Here is an 18561-nt window from a genome sequence, read left to right as displayed (position 1 = left end):
TAAGCATCTTTTAATTATAACATCAGTCCCCAGCGGGGCACATAAAAGACTGAGACGGCCTAAGCCCCACTTTGGCTGTGTGAGCCAGATAATAAAGGACTTATTCACCCTCTGCAGGGTGACCTGTGAGTCAGGAGCGGTGATGGCACCGCTCTGACCCTCCCCTCCTGCTGCCCGTCAGGAGCATTTCCAGGTGAAGCACGAGCAGGTGATGGGAAGAGCCAGCTCAGAGTCACCAAAAGCAAATTGTGCCCGTCCGTTTCCGTGATGAAGGGGTTGGCTCTGGGCATGAGGGAGCGAGGGCGGGCAGGGCCTGACGCGGCTTTTCCAGGGAATTTCTGGCTGCCTCATTCCTGGAAGTGTCCAGGGACATCTTGGACAGGGCTGGGATGGTGGAAGGTGTCCGTGCCTGTGGGATTTGCAGTGAGATGATCCCTAAGGTCCCTTCCAACCCAAACCATTCCATGATTCTGTTTCCTCTCTATTTCTGCGTTCCAGACTTGCCTCTCCCCTCATCCTCAAGTTGGTTTTTCCAGGTCCCTTCCAACCCAAACCATTCCATGATTCTGTGGTTCTACCCCAACTTCTGCGAGGTGTTTGGCACTGTCTCCCACAGCAGCCTCGGGGTTAAACTGGTGGAGGCTTGGACTGGGTGGATGAAAAATGTGGGGATGAAAAAGTGGCTGATTCTGGTGCTGCTGCTGCTTAATGCCTTCATTAAAACCCTGCATAATGGGATGGTCTTGGAAAATCCTCAAATTGGGGTGAGGAACTGGGATGGAGAACTGGGATGGGAGGGCTGGTGAAAAGCAGCTTGGGAGATAAACTGGACCAAATCAGACCTGGAAGCGAGGGCTGAGCTGGCCCTTGGTCTGAGTCACCGTGCTGGGAACTGGGAAAAGGCTGGGAAGAAAATCCCTAATAAAAAAAGGGCTCTCCCAAGGTAAATTTCACAGGGAAGTGGTTTTTTATTTGGCTAGAATTAGACATGAGAAAAATAAATTGTTGTGGTGAAGAAAACGAGGACGAATTTCCTTTTTTTTCCTTCCCAGCTCTCCGTGGTGGTTGTGCGAGGACATGCCCGGGTGATGCCGAGGCAACACAAATAAATTAAATTATTTATTTTCATGCCCTTTGCGGGAGGCTTTTCTGGCAAAGTGAGGAGAAGGAGCAGGTTACCCGTGCGCCTGCACCTTCCTGCAGCAGCGAAAAGGCATCCCCGGCATGCACAGCCACCCCTCCCGTGCCGGGCCACGCGCTCATTATCATAATTAACGTGTAAATGAGGATGCCCTCCCCGTGCACTGCTCCCGTTCGGGGGATGAAGGTGCTGGCACGGCCGCAGAGCAGATGTTGGTGCTCGGATTTGCCCATCCCGAGCTCCTGGGGTGGGATTTTCCACCTTCCAGCCTGGAGAAACCCCAGCGGGCAGAGCTGAAACCCTCCCGTGCGTGCCCTGACTCCGATTTAAATGCACGAGTTTCCTCGGGAGAGTTTGAATGGCTTTCAACATCTTATTGTGACATCGGTGGGCAAAAAAAGGAGAGGAACCGAGGGTTTGCTAAGTAATTTTCAACTTTATTCTTGAATACACGGTGGGGGAGATAAAGCTGCAGGAGTCTGTGGTGTTCCTGTCCTCACAGTGGTTCCTTTTTTTTCCTCGTAAAGGAAAATCCTGGAGCTGCTTCCAAACAACCTTGAAGGTGCAGCCCGGGAGAGCAGATCCCCGGCGGTTCCTCCGTGTCCTCAGAAGGGGGAACCCCCTCTGCTGCTCCCCGGGGAGAACCAAAGCCCGGCAGGGGAGGACACCCCGAATTTAAAGTGTCGGTGCTGGGGCCAAGCAGGGGATCCCCAAATCTGATGTGCAAAGAGCAGCAGCGAGCCCAGAGCGGCGCTGGGAGCATCCCTTGGGCAGGGGGTCAATCCCCCCAGCCCAGCCAGGAGCGGGGAGGGGTCCCTGAGCTCAGTTCTTCACGCAGAGAGGCACCAGCGTGACCTGCTTCTGCTGCTGGTGGCCGGGGTGAGGTGGCAGGGGGACAACGGGTGGGCAGCAGCGCTGGGCGGGCCGGGGGCAGCAGGGCACGGGTCGGGGGCAGCAGGGCCCGGGCCGGGGGCAGCAGGGCACGGGCCGGGGGCAGCGCTGGATGCAGGGGCAGCGATGCTGCAGCGGCAGGGGCTGCAGGACCACCGGGGGCTCCTCATCCTGCTCCGGACACTGCTCCACTCGCCTGCGGGGCTTCCCGCACGAGTCGGGCTCCGGGCACGGCGGGCACGGGCGGTGCTGCTCCAGCGGCCGGCGGTGGATCTTCACGGGCGAGGGGCACACGGGGGGCACCGGGCTCACCTCCACCCGCCGCCGGGGCTTACAGCTCTGCGGGGCTGGGCAGCAGGAGGGCCGGGGAGGGCACAGCTCGCTGGGGTGGCAGCTCTGGCTGGAGCCCTCCGTGTCGTGGCTGAGGCTGCCGGGGTTGGGGCAGATCTCGGGGGGGTTGGGGCAGATCTCGGGGGTGTCGTGGCAGTGCCCGGTGGAGCTGGGCCATGTCCGGCCCTTGTGGTCGCAGCCCGAGCGGTGCTGGCACAGGTCGTGGTCGGTGCCGCCTTTCTGCTGGAGCATCCTGGGGCAGAGATCACAGAACCGGGGAGTTATTGAGGGTGGGAAGGAATTCCAGGGTCATCCAGTCCAGCCTGTGATGGATCAACATCCCCCAGCTCAGAGCACTGAGTGCCACGTCCAGGAATTCCTCGGGCACCTCCAGGGATGGAGATTCCAAACCTCCCTGGGCAGCCCCTGCCAAGTCCTGACGCTCTTTCCAGGAGGAAATTCCTCCCGAGTCCAACCCGATCCTGCCCTGGCACAGCTTTTCTCCTCCTGTCCCTGTTCCCTGGGAGCAGAGCCCGACCCCGCGGCTGTCAGGGACCTGTGCAGAGCCCGAAATTCCCCCTGAGCCTCCTTTTCTCCAAGCTGAGCCCCCCCCCAGTTCCCTCGGAGCTGCTTCTCCCATGACTCACAAATCCTTTGAGGGTGACCAAGCCCTTGGGCACAAACAGCCTGGGAAAAAGCAAACAAAACACCGACGCCTTTTTTTGGGGGGGAAACTGAGGAATCTGAGAGAATCCAACTCACCCTGCGAGCAGAAACGGACGGGCTGAGCAGGGAGTCGGAGTCCTGAGAACAGAGCCGGGGCTGAAAGCTTTTATATGCGGCCGAGCTCTGCCGGGAATGAGGCACGTCCTGGGAATGAATAGCTGAGCTCTGAGGCCGCTGCCGTGTGTGTGTGTGTGTTTTGTTCCTGGAGCTCGCTGTCGGGTTAATCAGCCGCAATTAGCGCCTGCCCCGGTGTGGCCAGCGCTCTGCAGAGGCAGGGGACATTATCTCATTAGTCCTGGCCGTGCTCGGATGGGCTCCTGCCCCGCGTTAGTCAGACGGGATCCCGGGATGCGGATACCTGGCATGCCGGGATGCTGAGTGATGCGCCCAGAAGGGGACTCTGCTGGCGGTGGGAAAACCACAGAAAGGCCCAGGAGTCCTTCCAGAGGAAGGGGAGGGAATCCAGGCTGGCCCCAGGACCTCGAGGAGCAGCGGGTGATGCTCCTGTGGGTGACTGGGAGATGGGAATCTGGGATTCCTACGGGCACCGGGCACGGGGGGCGAGCGGCAGGCTGGGGATGGGATGTTTGGAGGTTTATTCCCTGATTTAAATGAATTAATTCTCTCCCAAGTGCGGAGCACCTTGGCTACGGGGAGGAAAATCCTTTTATGTGTGGAAAGTCTGGAATGGGGACACCAGAGGAGCGATGACCTCACACAGAAACAATTCCAGGCTCTGCCAAGCACCGTGTCCACCTTTCTGGCATTTTTGCTTTGATTCACGCTCCGTGGAGCTGCTCCAGTTTGCATTTCTGTGGCCGAGACATTTTTTAAGTACCAGGAAGATTCCTCTCCCAGGAGCCCCCCGGGGCTCCAAAGGCATTTCCATGTGGAGTAAGGGATCTCGGAGCTTTGTCCGGTGGAATTTGGGTTTGAATCACTGGGAAAATCATCTGCAGAATTCGGGGGCGTGGCTCCAAGGCTGTGCTGGCACCTGACAGGGCTCTGCTGTAATTTATTCCGTAGCTACAGGAGAAGTGGAATTGCCTGGCAGGAAGCCACGGGATTTGTGTGGAAAGATGAAAAGACCTCGGGATCTGTTAGGACCGAGCAGGATTTTCGGTTTAGAGCTCATTGCCAGAGCCCCAAGTTTATGCTGGGTTTGGATTCTTTTTTTACATTAGAGGAGTTTTGGAGCCACTTCCAGAGGATTTCACAAATCCCCAAGTGTGAATATTGAATTTCTGATCTGGTCTCTTAAATCTCCCCACTTTTTAATAGAACCCAGAGAAAATGACTCAGCATTTCTGGATCCTTCAGGCTGGACCTAAATCTGATCAACCTGGGCTAGTGGGAGCTGTCCCTGTCCATGGCAGGGGTGGGACTGGATGAGCTTTAAAGTCCCTTCCAACCTGAACGACCCTGGTCTATTTAATAATTTAAAAACCCTCCTTTAAAGCTCAGCAAATTCTCTGGGAAGATTCCTGTTAGGAAAAAAAGACCTCCAGCTCTGGCTTTAGGACCACAGAGATGCTTTGGTTGCAAACAGGATCTCAAATCAGCAGGAGAAAGATGGAATTAAACTGATGCTCCTCTTGCTGAGGTGACATTTTTCACTTGCAAGTCCCATTTTCCCCCAGGTGAGCCCAAGGAGTTCACCAGGTACACCGGGGCGTTGTCGTCACAGAATGTCAAACATGCAAAATTAATTACATTAATCAATTAGGCAAATGCTAAACACATCCCACGCTACTGTTTAAGGGATAAAGAGAAATGAATAAACATAACCCAGGAATCTGCAGGGTCAGAAGTCACAATTTTTATTGTCTTTCATGGCTAATTGGGGATTAAAGAAAGAGAAGGGAGAAGGAGACAGCATCGAACACCCCATCACCAAGAGGGGAAGGAAGAGCAGCGCCAGAAACTCTCTGGGCAGCGGCTTCAGGGCACAGTCAAGGGACTAAAGGGAGCAAAAAGGAGTTCTACGTGTCCAAGCACAGCGGGAGGAACGTTTGGGCTGGGATCCGTGTCCACATCCATGTCCACATCCGTGTCAGAGCCGGGGATCCGCCGGGCGGGCTCAGTTGCCGCAGCAGCTGCTGCCACAGCAGCCGCTGTTGTTGTTGCTGATGGTGTAGCAGCAGGACATGGGCATGCAGCAGGACTGCATGGGCATGCAGCAGGGGCTGCAGCACTGCATGGGGCTGCAGCACATCGGCTTCTTGCAGCACTTGGGGCTGCTGTAGCAGCACACGGAGTAGTTATTTCCGCCACCGCAGCATCCGTTGGGCATCTTGGGGGTGGTGGGAGCGGAGGCGGAGCTGGAAGGAGCAGAGAGAGGCTGTGAGTGGGAGCAGCAGGTTTGAGATTTGGGGTGAATTCAAGGCTCTGGTCATTCATGCACCTTTGGGGCTTCTAGGAGGGCAAACCCAGGCGTGTCTTGTTCGTAAATTGTGGCCGCAGTTCTGGGTTTTTCCCGTGTGCAGGGGCCCAACGACTCATTCCGGGGCACCCCTGGTGTCTTAGGAACCCAGCAGTGAGCCCTCACTCTGGGCCCTTCTGGAATATTCTCCGTGCCCCACGCCTGCATGGCCCTGCTGATACCCCCAGAGCCCCCCCGAACATTCCCAGCTCATCCCCGTAACTCCTCGTGCAAAGTCCATAAAACTGCGACATCCAAGCCCCATCCCAGACCCCCAGCAATGCTGGGATCTGCTCTAAACAGCAGATATCCAAATTCTGGACAGCCAAAATTCCCTTTTGGGAGGCGAAGGAAGGGTTAGAAGTTCTCACTTACCCTGCTGAAGAGTGAGGAGAGGTGAAGGGAGGAGAAGACGAGCGAATGAAGCGAGCTGGGCCCGGAGCCCTTTTATACTCCCTGCCATCCTTCCTCCTGGAAGTGAGACAGCCATTGACCATTCCAGCTTCCCTGTTTATCCATCCAAACCCATATTTTTTAGCCATAGGTGTCGCCTGGAATTTGCATTTCGCCTCATTACTGGTGATCACCACTCTTGTTCTGCCTCGTCATGGTTTAGCCTGGAGATAATCAAAGGGCTCCCGTGAATTTGGATGAATTTGTCCTCCCCACAACCTTGCGAGGGAGCCAAAAAATGCGGCCTCGTATCTGCTGGATGGAGATGTTCCGGGTCTGACTCAGCAGCAGCTGGTGCTGAATCAGTGCGGGAGCCCAAACCCAACCCCGGCGTCGTGCCGGTCGTTCCGTCGGAATGGCGTTTGGAGCAAATTGGGAAAATGTTGGGAAAATGGGTTTGTTTGTTCCTGGTCACTGGACGTGCACGTGAGGAGGGAGCCAGGAGTGTTTGGGATGTCTGGGGCTCAGTCACCCGCACGTGACTTCGTGCAAATCCATTGTGGGATGGTTTGGGTTGGAAAGGACCTTAAAGATCATCCAATTCTGCCCTGCTGCTGTGGGCAGGGACATGTCCAGGCTGCTCAGAGCTCCATCCAGCCTGTCTTTGGACACTTCCAGATTTGGGAAGTTCTCGCTTTATTTATTAATTTTTATTAGTAGTAGTATTTTTATGAATATTTCAGTTAAAAGGTTAAGGGGCAGCTCTGCCTGTGCAAGAGGAAACACGAGGGATGGTGGCCCTGGAACTGGGTGTGGAGCATCCCAAATCAACATTTCCCTCCTGCAGCCTCCCCTGGCATCCATCTAAAGTCCAGGAATCCTGGAATCCTGGCCCTGAGCAGGGATGGAGGGGTTTGGAGTTGGTGCAGGACCCTCTGAGGGTGTTGGAAGGGGAGGGAGCCCAGAATGAACCAAAAATGACAAGACTGAAGTGGAAGAGACGGGCCCAGCACAGAAACTGCTCCTCATTGGGTTGGTGGAGGTGAGTGGGAGGCAGGGACTCAGGAAGAGACTTTGTTGAGGTGAAACCATTTTCTGTGAGGGACAGAGGAAGGGAGGGACGTCAAGGTAGGGCAGAGCCTTGGGCAGCTGAACCCTGTCAGGAGCACCGGGCAGGAATTTTGGGAGGAATTTTTTCAGGGTCTGAAATTGCAGCTCTCAGTTGAGGACCTGGCCACATTATCCTGAGAGCTGCCTAATGAGAGGATGGTGGATCCTGCCTGGCCAGTTCCCTGCTGCTGCCTGACATCCTCAGGGATCCCGGGGCTGCTCGGGAGAGGGGTCGGCCCAGGTGAGCTGGGACCAGCCCCGAGGACGGTGACAAGGACCTTGCTTTGCTCTCTGTGCAGTGCAAAGGGAGCAGATTGAGATTTTAGAGCTGTTTCATCCCTGCAGGAAATGCCAGCAGCTCCTTTCCAAGCTTCCCTGGCATGAAAACAATTCCTGGAGTGAAACAGAGGAGAAGCAAGGCAGTAATTGTGACTTCTGCGTGAAGGCCAGGAGAACGCGCGCGGCATTTCCTTCCTGGTGGGAGAGACAAATGCACCTGGACTGATCAATTTATTAATTTACAAGGAATTAATGGGGCAGAAGCAAAGGGATGCACTTCACTTGTGCCTCCTGAGGGAGATTTTCCATTGTCACCTGTGAGAAGGGAGATGGAGGTGGGCATTTCCCACCCTGGTGGGTTGTGTCCAGCTCCTAGTGGAACCAAATTACCCAAATCATTTTTGGGGAGTGGGGTGTGGATCACAATGCAAACAAGGGACTGAAGTGGGGTGGAAACAAGTCAGAAAAAGGCATTAAATTCATTAAAAGGACGACAGTGCAGAACTTTCATGTTTTGGTAGAACCCCTACCGACCCTTGAAGGCAGCAGAGGTTCCTCAGCATTTGTTTTACAACTTCAGCTCCCTGTCTGGTAACTCGGTGTGTCAGACTCTCTGCAGGGACTGGCTGTGGGTCCTGAGGCAGATTTTGGCTGTCTGGGATGTGTCTGTGTCAGACTCTTCCTGAAAACATTCCTGTGTTTTGTGAGTTGTTTTCATAGAACCAGAGACTGGTTTGGGTTGGAAGGGACCTTAACAATCCATTTATTCCACCCCTTGCCATGGGCAGGGACATATTCCATTATCCCAGGTGGCTCCGTCCTGTCCAGCCTGGTCTTGGGCACTTCCAGGAATGGCACAACCAAAAATTACCTGGAAAACCTGTGCCAGGTCCTCACCACCCTCACAGGGAACGAATTCTTCCCAATATCTGACCTCAATTTCCCCTCTGTCAGTCTGACCCCACTCCCCCTTGTCCTGTCACTGCAGTTCCTGATGAAAAGTCCCCCTCCAGCTTCCCTGGAGCCACTCCATATCCTGGAAGTTGCTGTGAGATCTCCACACAACCATTTTTTCTCCTATTCTCTTCCTATTTCTCTGCTATTTTATACAGAGAGGGCAAATATTGCTCCCAGAGGTGCCAGAAACTCCAGTTTGAATTCATTTACCATCAGAGATGCCCTGATTTTATTTGACTGAACACCTTGGAGACAAAAGAATCCCAACACTGGGGAAAAAACACCAGGAAAAGATGAAAGGCGCAACAAAACCCTCTGGATCCACCAGCAAACAAACAGCTCAACACCAGGAGGTTGCAGGGTCACAAACTACAGATTTTATTGTTTTTTTCCAGAAAGATTGAAGCAAAACATGATGAAAAGAGTGAAATATCCCACACACCAAGAGGAGAACGAAGAGCAGCGCCAGCGCTCACAGGAGGAACTCGCTGGGCGGCGGCTTCAGGGCACACCATAAGCACGAGGCGAGGGAAGGCAGGAGAAGAAGAGGAGTTCTACAGCTTCTAAGCACAGGAGGAGGAGCTTTTGGGGTGTTATCCATATCCAAATCCGTATCCAAGAGGGAACGAGCCGGGTGGGTTTAGCTGCTGCCGCAGCAGCCACTGCTGCTGCTGCTGCCGCCACAGCAGCCGCTGTTGTTGCTGCTGATGGTGTAGCAGCAGGGCATGCAGCAGGACTGCATGGGCATGCAGCAGGGGGTGCAGCAGCAGGGGCTGCAGCACTGCATGGGGCTGCAGCACATCGGCTTCTTGCAGCACTTGGGGCTGCTGTAGCAGCACATGGTGTAGCTACTTCCGCCACCGCAGCATCCGTTGGGCATCTTGGTGATGGGAGTGGAGGCGAAGCTGGAAGGGAAAGAGAGAGTTTGTCTTTTTCTCTGCTTGAATCTCCCAGAGGCTGAGGCAGCTTAAAGCATTCTTATCCCCAAATCCATCCCAAACCAGCTGGGGAAGTGCCTGGGGTCCTGAATCCCAGGACAGACTCCCGTGCTTCTGGCATTTTGTCCAGCACTGGTTCTGCCAGAGAGAATCCACCTGGGCGCAGCCCAAAACCAATCTCTGGTCCCCAAAACCAATCCGTGAACCCAAATCTTCTGCAGCTTCTAGTCCCAAACCAGACAGCCCAGAAAATCCTGGAGAAGCCTACGGAAAGAGAGTCCCAAAGTCAAGACAAGTAGCAAAGTCCAACTTACCCTGCTGAGCAGTGGAGGGAGGAGAGGAGAAGTCGAGATGAGCGAATGAAGACCCCTGGGCTGGGGAGCCTTTTTATACGCTCCAAAGCCTCCTCCCCTGGAAATGAGGCATCCCTTGGCAATTCCGACCCCGTGGATCACCCGGTGTATCCCCTCACGTGTCTTCCTCCTCCGGTGTTTAATCTCTGCCTCTTTCTGTTTGCTCACCACCTCAATTGTGTCCCATAATTACTCCTCCAGAGGAACAACAGATGCAAATTTTCTAATGGATTTGCGTTAATGGCACCGGAGGGAGGGAGCTCTGAGGTATTCCCATCCCTTCCCAAAGAATGACCTTGGGACACAGGGGCGCTTAGCAATGTGCCTGGGGGGAGCCAGGTGCTGAAGCAGTGGGACAACCATGCCTGGAACTTGGAGTTGTCATTGCTCATGTGTCCCCTCTGCCCTTGGCCGGGATTTCTGGGGGCCGGTGGAAATTTTTTGGTCAGTGGGAATCCTTTTTTTCCTGCCTCTGTTGTCAAAGTTTAGGCTGAAATTTCCCCTTTCTCAGTCTTGCTCTTGGGCCTCCCTTCAGGGTGCTGGGTCCTCACACTCCCTGTTTCGTAATTTTTGTTCTATTATTAAGATTTTTAAAATTTTCATTCATGGAATGGATGGGTTCAGTCTAAATGAAAGCAGCTTTCAAAGCAGCAGTGCACACGGGAGGGATTTTCCCCATGTTCGTTCCACACATCCTATTTTCTGACATTATCCCAAAGATTTCTGGCACTGAGGAGACTTGTGGTGATCACATTTGAGTGAGGAACTGTGGTCACATGCAGAGCAGGGACAGCTCCACGTTAGAAGATGTTGATGGTGTTTCCATGTGATGAGAGGGGCCTCCGGTAAAAGATGGGAATTCCAGGATGCTGAGGCAGCACCAATTCATGGCAAAAAGAGGCTGCCATCACATCCAGGAGACTCTGTCTGTGAGGCTGACGTGGTGGCAGGTGATCCCTGGTGACTGGAACAGGATCTGCCTTTCCAGGATGTGACCATGACCTCTTGTGACGTCGGGTGGCCCCTCAGGAATTGTCCCCAGGGGAGCATTGTTTTGGTCACTCAATAATAACCAAGAGTTGCCTGCAGGAAGCAACATCCTCCTTGTGCAAACCCTCAAACATCTCCCTTGAATCAATCATTCATCGCATTTTTATCGGGTTTTATTGCTGTCCTGATGGCCGAGATGATCTTGGTATTGTAGTCATAGAAATACGGAACGATTTGGGTCAGAAGAAACCCCAAAATCATCCAGTCCAACCCTCCTGGATGGGCAGGGACACCTTCCACTATCCCAGGCTGCTTCAAGCCCATCCAGCCTGGCCTTGGACACATCCAGGGATGGGATACTCATGGAATATCCTGTGCCAGGGCATTGCCACCCTCACAGGATTGGATATTCTTCCAAGGATTTCTTCCCAATATTCCATCTATACCTGTCCAAAGAAATATCCCACCCCACCACTGTCAATATTTAGAGCATTTTCACTGCTGTTCAACGCCATTTAACCTGCACTTGGGTCAGAAATAATATCCCCACAAAGTTCGTTTTATAGGCCACGCCCTATCCTGCGACCTGTCTAAACCAATATCCCACCCCACCACTGTCAATATTTAGAGCATTTTCACTGCTGTTCAACGCCATTTAACCTGCACTTGGGTCAGAAATAATATCCCCACAAAGTTCGTTTTATAGGCCACGCCCCATCCTGCGATGTTTTTGGAAACTTCCAATGTGGTTCTGTGAGTCTGAGACCTTTGTGAATCTGTTCCTGTGGCTTTTCCAGTGTAGGGTAAGGCCACGTTGGATGGAGCTCTAGTCTAGCTGCAGGTGTCCCTGTCCGTGGCAAGGGTATTGGAACGAGGTGGTTTTTGACACCCCTTCCAATGCAATTCATCCCGTGATTCAAAGATGGAATGAATATTCACAAGATTCTCTAAAGAGAAAGCACTTTATTGAATATTCTGATCTGGGATATCCTTCTGCCCACACATTGTGCCTAATTTACAATAAATAAAAACCCTCCTGAAGACCCAAGCAATGTTTTCAGAGAGTCAAACACGTAGAGAAGATGATTTTAATGCAGGTGTCGCGTGTGAAGGTTGGAGGAAGCAAATCAAGCCAGAGCTCCGGGCATTTTCTCCAGACCTGCAATTCCGAGCTGAGTCCTGCATTTTAATAGCAAAGAAAGTCCCAGCCAGGGAGGGAAGGTATCATTGACTCACGGGTTTGCTATTTTAGGAATGAGGCTTTTAGGTTGGATGCCAACCCCAGGTTTCATTCTCGGCTTGAAATGCACAGGGGAAACACTCTGCTCCCGTAAAAATTCAACGATTTCAGGGGGTTTCTAAGCTTTTCTTTTTGGAAGATGGTGGTGGGAAGAAGATGCTGCCTGCTGTCCAGTGAGTAGTGAATTCCTCCTGGTACCTATTGGAACACTCCTTCGGAGGTCAGGGGTGAGCTCCTGTGCACCTCACAGCTGTCCACAACTTCCTCCCGAGGGGCAGCTCCCATCTCTGTGCTGCGACCAGGGGCAGGATCTGAGGGAATGGCTGGAGCTGTGCCAGGGAAGGTCTAGGTTGGTTATTTCTGGAAAGTTCTTCTCCCAGAGGGTGGTGGGGCACTGCCCAGGCTCCCCAGGGAATGGGCACAGCCCCAAGACTGCCAGAGCTCCAGGAGCATTTGGGTAACGCTCTCAGGGACAGGGTGGGATTTTGGGGTGTCTGTGGAGGGGCAGGAGTTGGGCTCCATGATCCTGGTGGATCCTTTCCAAGTCAGGATATTCAGGGGGTCTCTGATTTATGGAGTGCTGTGTTTTCAGGTGATGCTGTTATGCCTTGCCCTTTGAGTTTTAATTACTTCAGCTCTCCGTTCTGTAGTAAATTCTGAGCTGAAGTGAATGCTCAGGAGGGGCAAGGAGGAATCAAGGAATGGTTTGGGCTGGAAAGGATTTAAAGCTCATCCCATTCCTCCCCTTGCCATGAGACACCTCCCACTGTCCCAGGCTGCTCCAAACCCTCCAACCTGGCCTTGGACATTTCCAGGGATCCAGGGGCACCCACAGCTCCTCTGGGCACCCATTCCAGAAGATCAGGAATGCTCCACTTGCTTCAGACATGACCTAATTTGTGCCAAGAGCTTGGACAGCTCTTTGTGTCCCCACTGGGGCACACCCAGGACCTTGGCCAAAGGCACAGATGGTGCCGGAATGAGGACAAACTCTGGGCAAAGTGACAAATCCTGGGCAAGGTGACAAGAACTGGGCAAGGTGATAAATCCTGGGCAAAGTGACAAATTCTGGGCAAGGTGACAAATTAAGGGCAAAGCTGTGTAAGAACAACCAAAAGACCAAATGTTGTGTTTTGCTTAATGCCAAGTTTTATTGTCTACGAGTCAAGAGAGGAAATGAAGAGTGGTCACCAAAGTGACACCAAAGGTTTCCCAAACACCAAGAGGAGAATTAACACCCCACTAATATCTAATGCCTTATACAATGAGCAGTAAACTCAGGCAGTCAATAATTAAAGACAATCGATAACTAAAGGACAGAAAGAAGCAGCAGCTTAAGCTTGGAAAGAAGAAGAAAATCGCTATGAATTGGCTCCATCACCATGAGAACCAGAGGCAAACGAGCAGCTTTTCACCTCCTTGTGCCCATTCTTGGAGCTCAGCAGGACTTCTTGAGGCTGGCGCAGCACTGCTGGATGGGGATGCAGGGGGTGCAGTACTTCCTCACGGGGGTGCAGCAAACCATCACGGGCTTCTTCACCACGCAGGAGCAGCAGGACAGGGACCCACAGGGGCTGCAGCAGGGCCGTGGGACACAGCACACGGACTTCTGGCACACCTTGGTGCAGCACACAGACTGGCACGGGTCACAGCAGGACTGGCAAGGGTCACAGCACGGCTTCTGGCACGGGTCACAGCAGGACTGGCACGGGTCACAGCAAGGCTTCTGGCACGGGTCACAGCAGGACTGGCACGGGTCACAGCAGGGCTTCTGGCATGGGTCACAGCAGACAGTCTGGCATGGCTCACAACAGGGCTTCTGGCATGGGTCACAGCAAGGCTTCTGGCAGGGGTCACAGCAGGACTGGCATGGATCACAGCAAGGCTTCTGGCAGGGGTCACAGCAGGACTGGCATGGATCACAACAGGGCTTCTGGCATGGATCGCAGCAGGACTGGCACGGGTCACAGCAGGGCTTCTGGCATGGATCGCAGCAGGACTGGCACGGGTCACAGCAGGGCTTCTGGCAGGGGTCACAGCAGGACTGGCATGGGTCACAGCAAGGCTTCTGGCAGGGGTCACAGCAGGACTGGCATGGGTCACAGCAGGGCTTCTGGCATGGATCGCAGCAGCAGGACTGCTGGCATGGGTCACAGCACACTGTCTTGCATGGGCTGCAGCACACAGTCTTACATGGGCTGCAGCATACAGTCTTGCAGGGACTACAGCACACAGTCTTGCAGGGGCTGCAGCACACAGTCTTGCATGGACTGCAGCACACAGTCTTGCATGGAGTGCAGCACACAGTCTTACATGGGCTGCAGCATACAGTCTTGCAGGGACTACAGCACACAGTCTTGCAGGGGCTGCAGCACACGGTCTTGCAGGGGGTGCAGCACACGGTCTTGCTCTTCACGACAGAGCAGCATCCCGTGGAACAGCATCCAGTGGAGCACATGGTGTTGGGAGAGGAGCGAAGGGTGGTCGGAGTGAGGACCTGGAACACAAAGGACTTTGAGATTCAACTCATCTTTCCACACTGCCCAGGCCCTTATCCCACCCTGCTTCCTATTTCTTGTCTTGAGTTGGAAACCCAAGATCCTCACAGGAATCGAACCAACTGTTGCTCTGTCCCAGAGATATTTGTACTCTCCTGGGAGCTGCCTGTACTGTGCTCATCCACATTGTTCCCTCCCTGAATTTCCACCCTGAGCAGCTCATTTTCCACTGTGCTCTCTCCATCTTTTCCAAGAGTCAACAGATCAACAGCCTCAGAAAAATCTGGATTTCAGGGAGAGCTGTAGCTCATGGAACCCCATAACACTAAAACCATGGAATTGCAAAACCTTGGAACCGTAAACCCATGGAACCACAAACCCATCCACAAAACCTTGGAACCGTAAATCCATGGCATCACAAAGAAATAGAACCAAAGAACATTTTGGGTCGGAAGGCACCTTTGAAGGTCCATCTGGCCCAACGCCCTACAGAGATCAGACACAACAACTCAGCCTCAATTCATCGCTTGCCCAAAGCCAAATGAGAACCAAGGATCCCTGGTAGGGAGCACTCACCGTTCTTGTTCTTGCTGAGAGCTGAAGCTGTGTGAGGAGCAGGGGCACCTGGAGACCTTTTATTGAGGTCGGAGTTGTCCTGCCGGACATGAGGTACCCCCAAGCAATCTGTGATTTACGCACTAAGCCTGTACTTATTCACCCAATGGGCCTTCATGTGTTTAGTCTTTGCCTCGTGGCTTTTGACCAACCCTTCAATTTTGGGTTATTATCAATTTGTTGTGTGAATTTTTTACAATTTTTTAATGTCGAGTTAATTCTTGTGGGACGCTCGAAGGTGTTGTTTCTGCTTGCTTTGCATATGGTAAGGCTGCTTCATGGAAATGATTAATTGACATAAAAATCCTAATTAAGATTGAGATGCAGTGGATTCCGGAGGCGTGCAGAAGCTTCTGGATGTCAGTTGCTCCTTGATATGATTTTTAAAATAGAATTCCAGGAAGTGCAATTCCATGGTCCCGTGCTTTGTGTCTGAATGCAGAAATGGTGGAGCCCAAAGTCCTTCTCTGGGGCCACCAGAAGGGCAAGCCCAGAAAGTTCTTGAAGTCCCATCCCTCATTGCATCTGTGCATGGGAAAACACTTGGGAATAGAATCATGGAATATCCCAGGCTGGAAGGGACCCACAGGGGCCATCCAGACCAACCCCTGGCCCTGCACCCAAAAATCCCAGCCCATGCCCGGGGTCATTGTCCAAACTCTCCTTGAGCTCTCTCAGGCTCAAGGCCTTGCCAATATCAAACATTTTCACTGCAAATACATTGTGGAAATTTGGAACGGGTTTCTGGTCAAATCGGAGCCCGCGTTTTTCCAATTCCTCTTTGGTGCATTTAGATAAAAGCAAAATGCAAAACCGCTCTGGAAGTTTTGCATCCTGTTTATGCTGGGCATAACTTGATCTGCAAAATTCCTATTCAATTCTTTTCAGATTCCAAGATGCCCTGGAGTAATGGAAGAGCCACCCACGGATGTTAATTCTGGAAAAACTCCATGCTCAGCTCGCAGTCACCCGCTGGCAGCGATTAGTGCTGATGTTAATGATCACGTTGTGATCAGCCATTAATGACGGATGTTAATATCTACTTTGCATAAAAGCTCCGTGTGATGTCCTGGGCATTTCGGGGATCTCAAATTAAACCACGACTTTATTAAAAAATGATCGCTCTCCGTCAGGGGAAATGTTTGGTGTCTGAGGTCACCCACAGGGGTGGAAACGGGGGCTGAGCACCGAAGGACCCCGTGCATCCCTGGAGACCCCTCACTTCTGCTGGGGTGAGGGAGGGGAGATTTAGGCTGTGTTTGCTCATCGAATTCTGGATGTTGAGGACACTTTGGGCCACCAGAACCTTCTGTTTGGCTCCTGGTGACGCAAATCCTCCGTTTCCCCTCAGTTCGGCTCTTGATGTTTGGCTACGTCACAATTTGAGAAGCTGGTCCTGCTTCCAGGAATTCACAGGACTGTGAAGTCACCACTTCTCCAGGCAAGGCCATCCCAAGGTCAACGTTCCTGTTCCCTCGGAGCTTAATTTCCTATTGGCTTCAGCTCTGTTAATGACCTTGAGCCGGGTCCCACCCATTATCTCCTAATTAGTGATTGACATTCGCACCCTGCTGAGCCCCTGCGCAGGGGATTCCAGAGTCTCCAGAGAAACTCCAGCATTAGAAATGTGGGACTTCCTGAGCAGGGAGGTGGCGGAAGAGAGTTTGGCCAAAACGAGGCCGTTTTTTGTTGACTTTGTATGGATTTGGTGCATGGGTTCATCCACTGAGCCAAAAAAACCCCATTGTTGCAGTTGGATGTGAACACCTGAGGAGTTTAAAGCTCTGCGAGGTGGATTCATAGATCCAACAGCGATTTCACAGAGGAAAATATTCAAATTAGGGCCATAAAAATGTCTCAATTATATTTTGCTTTGAGTAAAAGGACTGTGCAGGCTCTGAAAGATGCCCAGAGAAGTAGAGCTCTGTTTGTTTGGATTGGAGATCCAAGAAAACATTCCTGAGGCAAATTCCTCACCGTTAATCCCTGGGGGTTTCCTCACAGTTTGTCCAGGTTGTGGAATCCACCGTGTCCTTAGCAGAGCAGAAATGTCCCTTCAGGCCATCTGGAGAAAAGGATTTCTCTTGCCAAATGTTTGTGGTTCTTCGAGGCCTCCCCACCCTCCCAGGGAAAAATTTCCTCCTTATATCCCACCCTAAACTCCTCTCCATCACTCTGAAATAATTTCCCTGTGTCCTGTCCGTGCAGTTCAGGAGGAAAAGTCCCTCTCCAGCTTCCCTGGAGCCCCTGCAGATCCTGGAGGGGCTCTGGGGTCTCCACAGGCTCAACATTCCCAACATTCCCAGCCTGGTCCATGGGGGAAAGGCTCCTTATCAACTTTATGGCCTTCTCCAGATTTGGAAAAGGAAATAAAACTTGCCGTGGTCAGTGGTGGAGGAGAAAGCTGGAAGCTGGGGCAGCACAGGGAAGTGAAAGTCTCTACTTGAAGACCAAAGCACTGCTGTGGCTGTGAAACCTCACTAACTCAATTCCCACCTGCAGGCAGGGCAGGAATGAGTAAGAAAATGGTTTTTTTTCAGGCTCCTGTGAAGCTGAGCCACTTCTTAGCAAGGGCAAGAACCCCCAGGCAGGTGAATCATCCATTGGTCTGTGTCCCGACCTCAACTTTTCCTTTTTAACCCATTCCTGTGTAATGAGCATTTTCTCCAGAACCTATAAATAACTAATTCCAATTGCTTATTGACCAAGTGGTCATTTAGTGGCTATTGCAGCACTCAGCTCATTCCAGGCTGTTTTCCATGCCAGGGATGGGTGATGAGGGATGAATCATGCTGGGGAAACCTTCACTTATTTTACACTGCAGAAACTGGTTAATTGAGGCTGTTCCATGTTCCAAACCCTGCAGGATTTGATTTTATTTTGGTTCCAAAAATAGCAGTGGCTCTGAAAGCAGAAGCACGTGGGGAAAACATGAACATGCAGGCCAGGTGGAAACCTGAACCTCAACAGCTGCTGAGCCGAGGGCAAGGTTTGTTTCCCCCCCGAATTCACCCCACGAGCTCCTCCCAGCCCTGCAGGTATTTTCCATGGATTTCACGTTTTCTTGGCATTCCTCCTGCTCCAGGGATTAAATTATGATTCCAAACCCACAGGAAAACAGAGATGCCACCACACCACCATGGAATCCCAGAGAAATCCCAGAGAAAAGAGGTCCCAGGCTACCAAATCCAACGTGTGCCTGATCCCCACCTTGTCACCCAGCCCAGGGCACTGAGTGCCACCTCCAGGCTTCCTTGGACACCTCCAGGGATGGCGACTCCAAACCTCCCTGGGCAGCTCTTTCCAAGGCCTGACCATCTTTTCCAGGAGGAAATTCCTCCTAATGTCCCCCCTGAGCCTCCTCCCAGCTGAGCCCCACCAGGAATTCTCCAGACCCTTCTCCTGCTGCCCCAACCCCTTTTCCAGCTCCCTTCCCTTCTCTGCCACACTCCAACCCCTCAGTGCCCCTCCTGCCCACCGACCCAGCCCATTTAATGGAGCAGTGACTGAAAACATCCGGGACTGTTCGGTCGGCTTGAAACACCATTTTTATTGTCTTGCTGGAGGACGAAGCAGCAAAGCAAGTAGGGAACCATTCCCAGCGTTGGCAGAAGAAAGATAAACAGCTCAGAGTTCCTTAAACCGAGAGGTTTCATCCTGAAACTGCACCACCTCCAG

General features: G+C 52.5%; 3 protein-coding genes across 3 annotated transcripts; all 3 read right to left on the bottom strand.

Annotated features, from left to right (window-relative positions):
• Positions 1–1963: 1963 nt before the first annotated feature.
• LOC121335660 (keratinocyte proline-rich protein-like) lies at positions 1964–2614 on the bottom strand. The gene has a single exon (XM_041404017.1). It carries the CDS (start codon positions 2612–2614, stop codon positions 1964–1966), a length of 651 nt encoding a protein of 216 aa, XP_041259951.1.
• A 2554-nt stretch (positions 2615–5168) lies between these two features.
• Positions 5169–5381, bottom strand: LOC121335643 (keratin-associated protein 5-3-like). Its single transcript, XM_041403996.1, has one exon. The coding sequence runs from the start codon at positions 5379–5381 to the stop codon at positions 5169–5171; it is 213 nt and encodes a 70-aa protein (XP_041259930.1).
• A 7827-nt stretch (positions 5382–13208) lies between these two features.
• Positions 13209–14934, bottom strand: LOC121335659 (keratin-associated protein 5-5-like). Its single transcript, XM_041404016.1, has 3 exons — positions 14845–14934; positions 14124–14267; positions 13209–13934 (listed from the first exon to the last, which is right to left on the bottom strand). The coding sequence occupies exons 1-3, from the start codon at positions 14932–14934 to the stop codon at positions 13209–13211; spliced, it is 960 nt and encodes a 319-aa protein (XP_041259950.1).
• Positions 14935–18561: the final 3627 nt, after the last annotated feature.

The sequence above is a fragment of the Onychostruthus taczanowskii genome, unplaced genomic scaffold, assembly GCF_017590055.1.
Source record: "Onychostruthus taczanowskii isolate IOZ18803 unplaced genomic scaffold, ASM1759005v1 scaffold207, whole genome shotgun sequence".
NCBI lineage: Eukaryota > Metazoa > Chordata > Aves > Passeriformes > Passeridae > Onychostruthus > Onychostruthus taczanowskii.
Note: the sequence above shows the minus strand (reverse complement) of the source record. Positions and strands in the feature narration are given on the sequence as shown.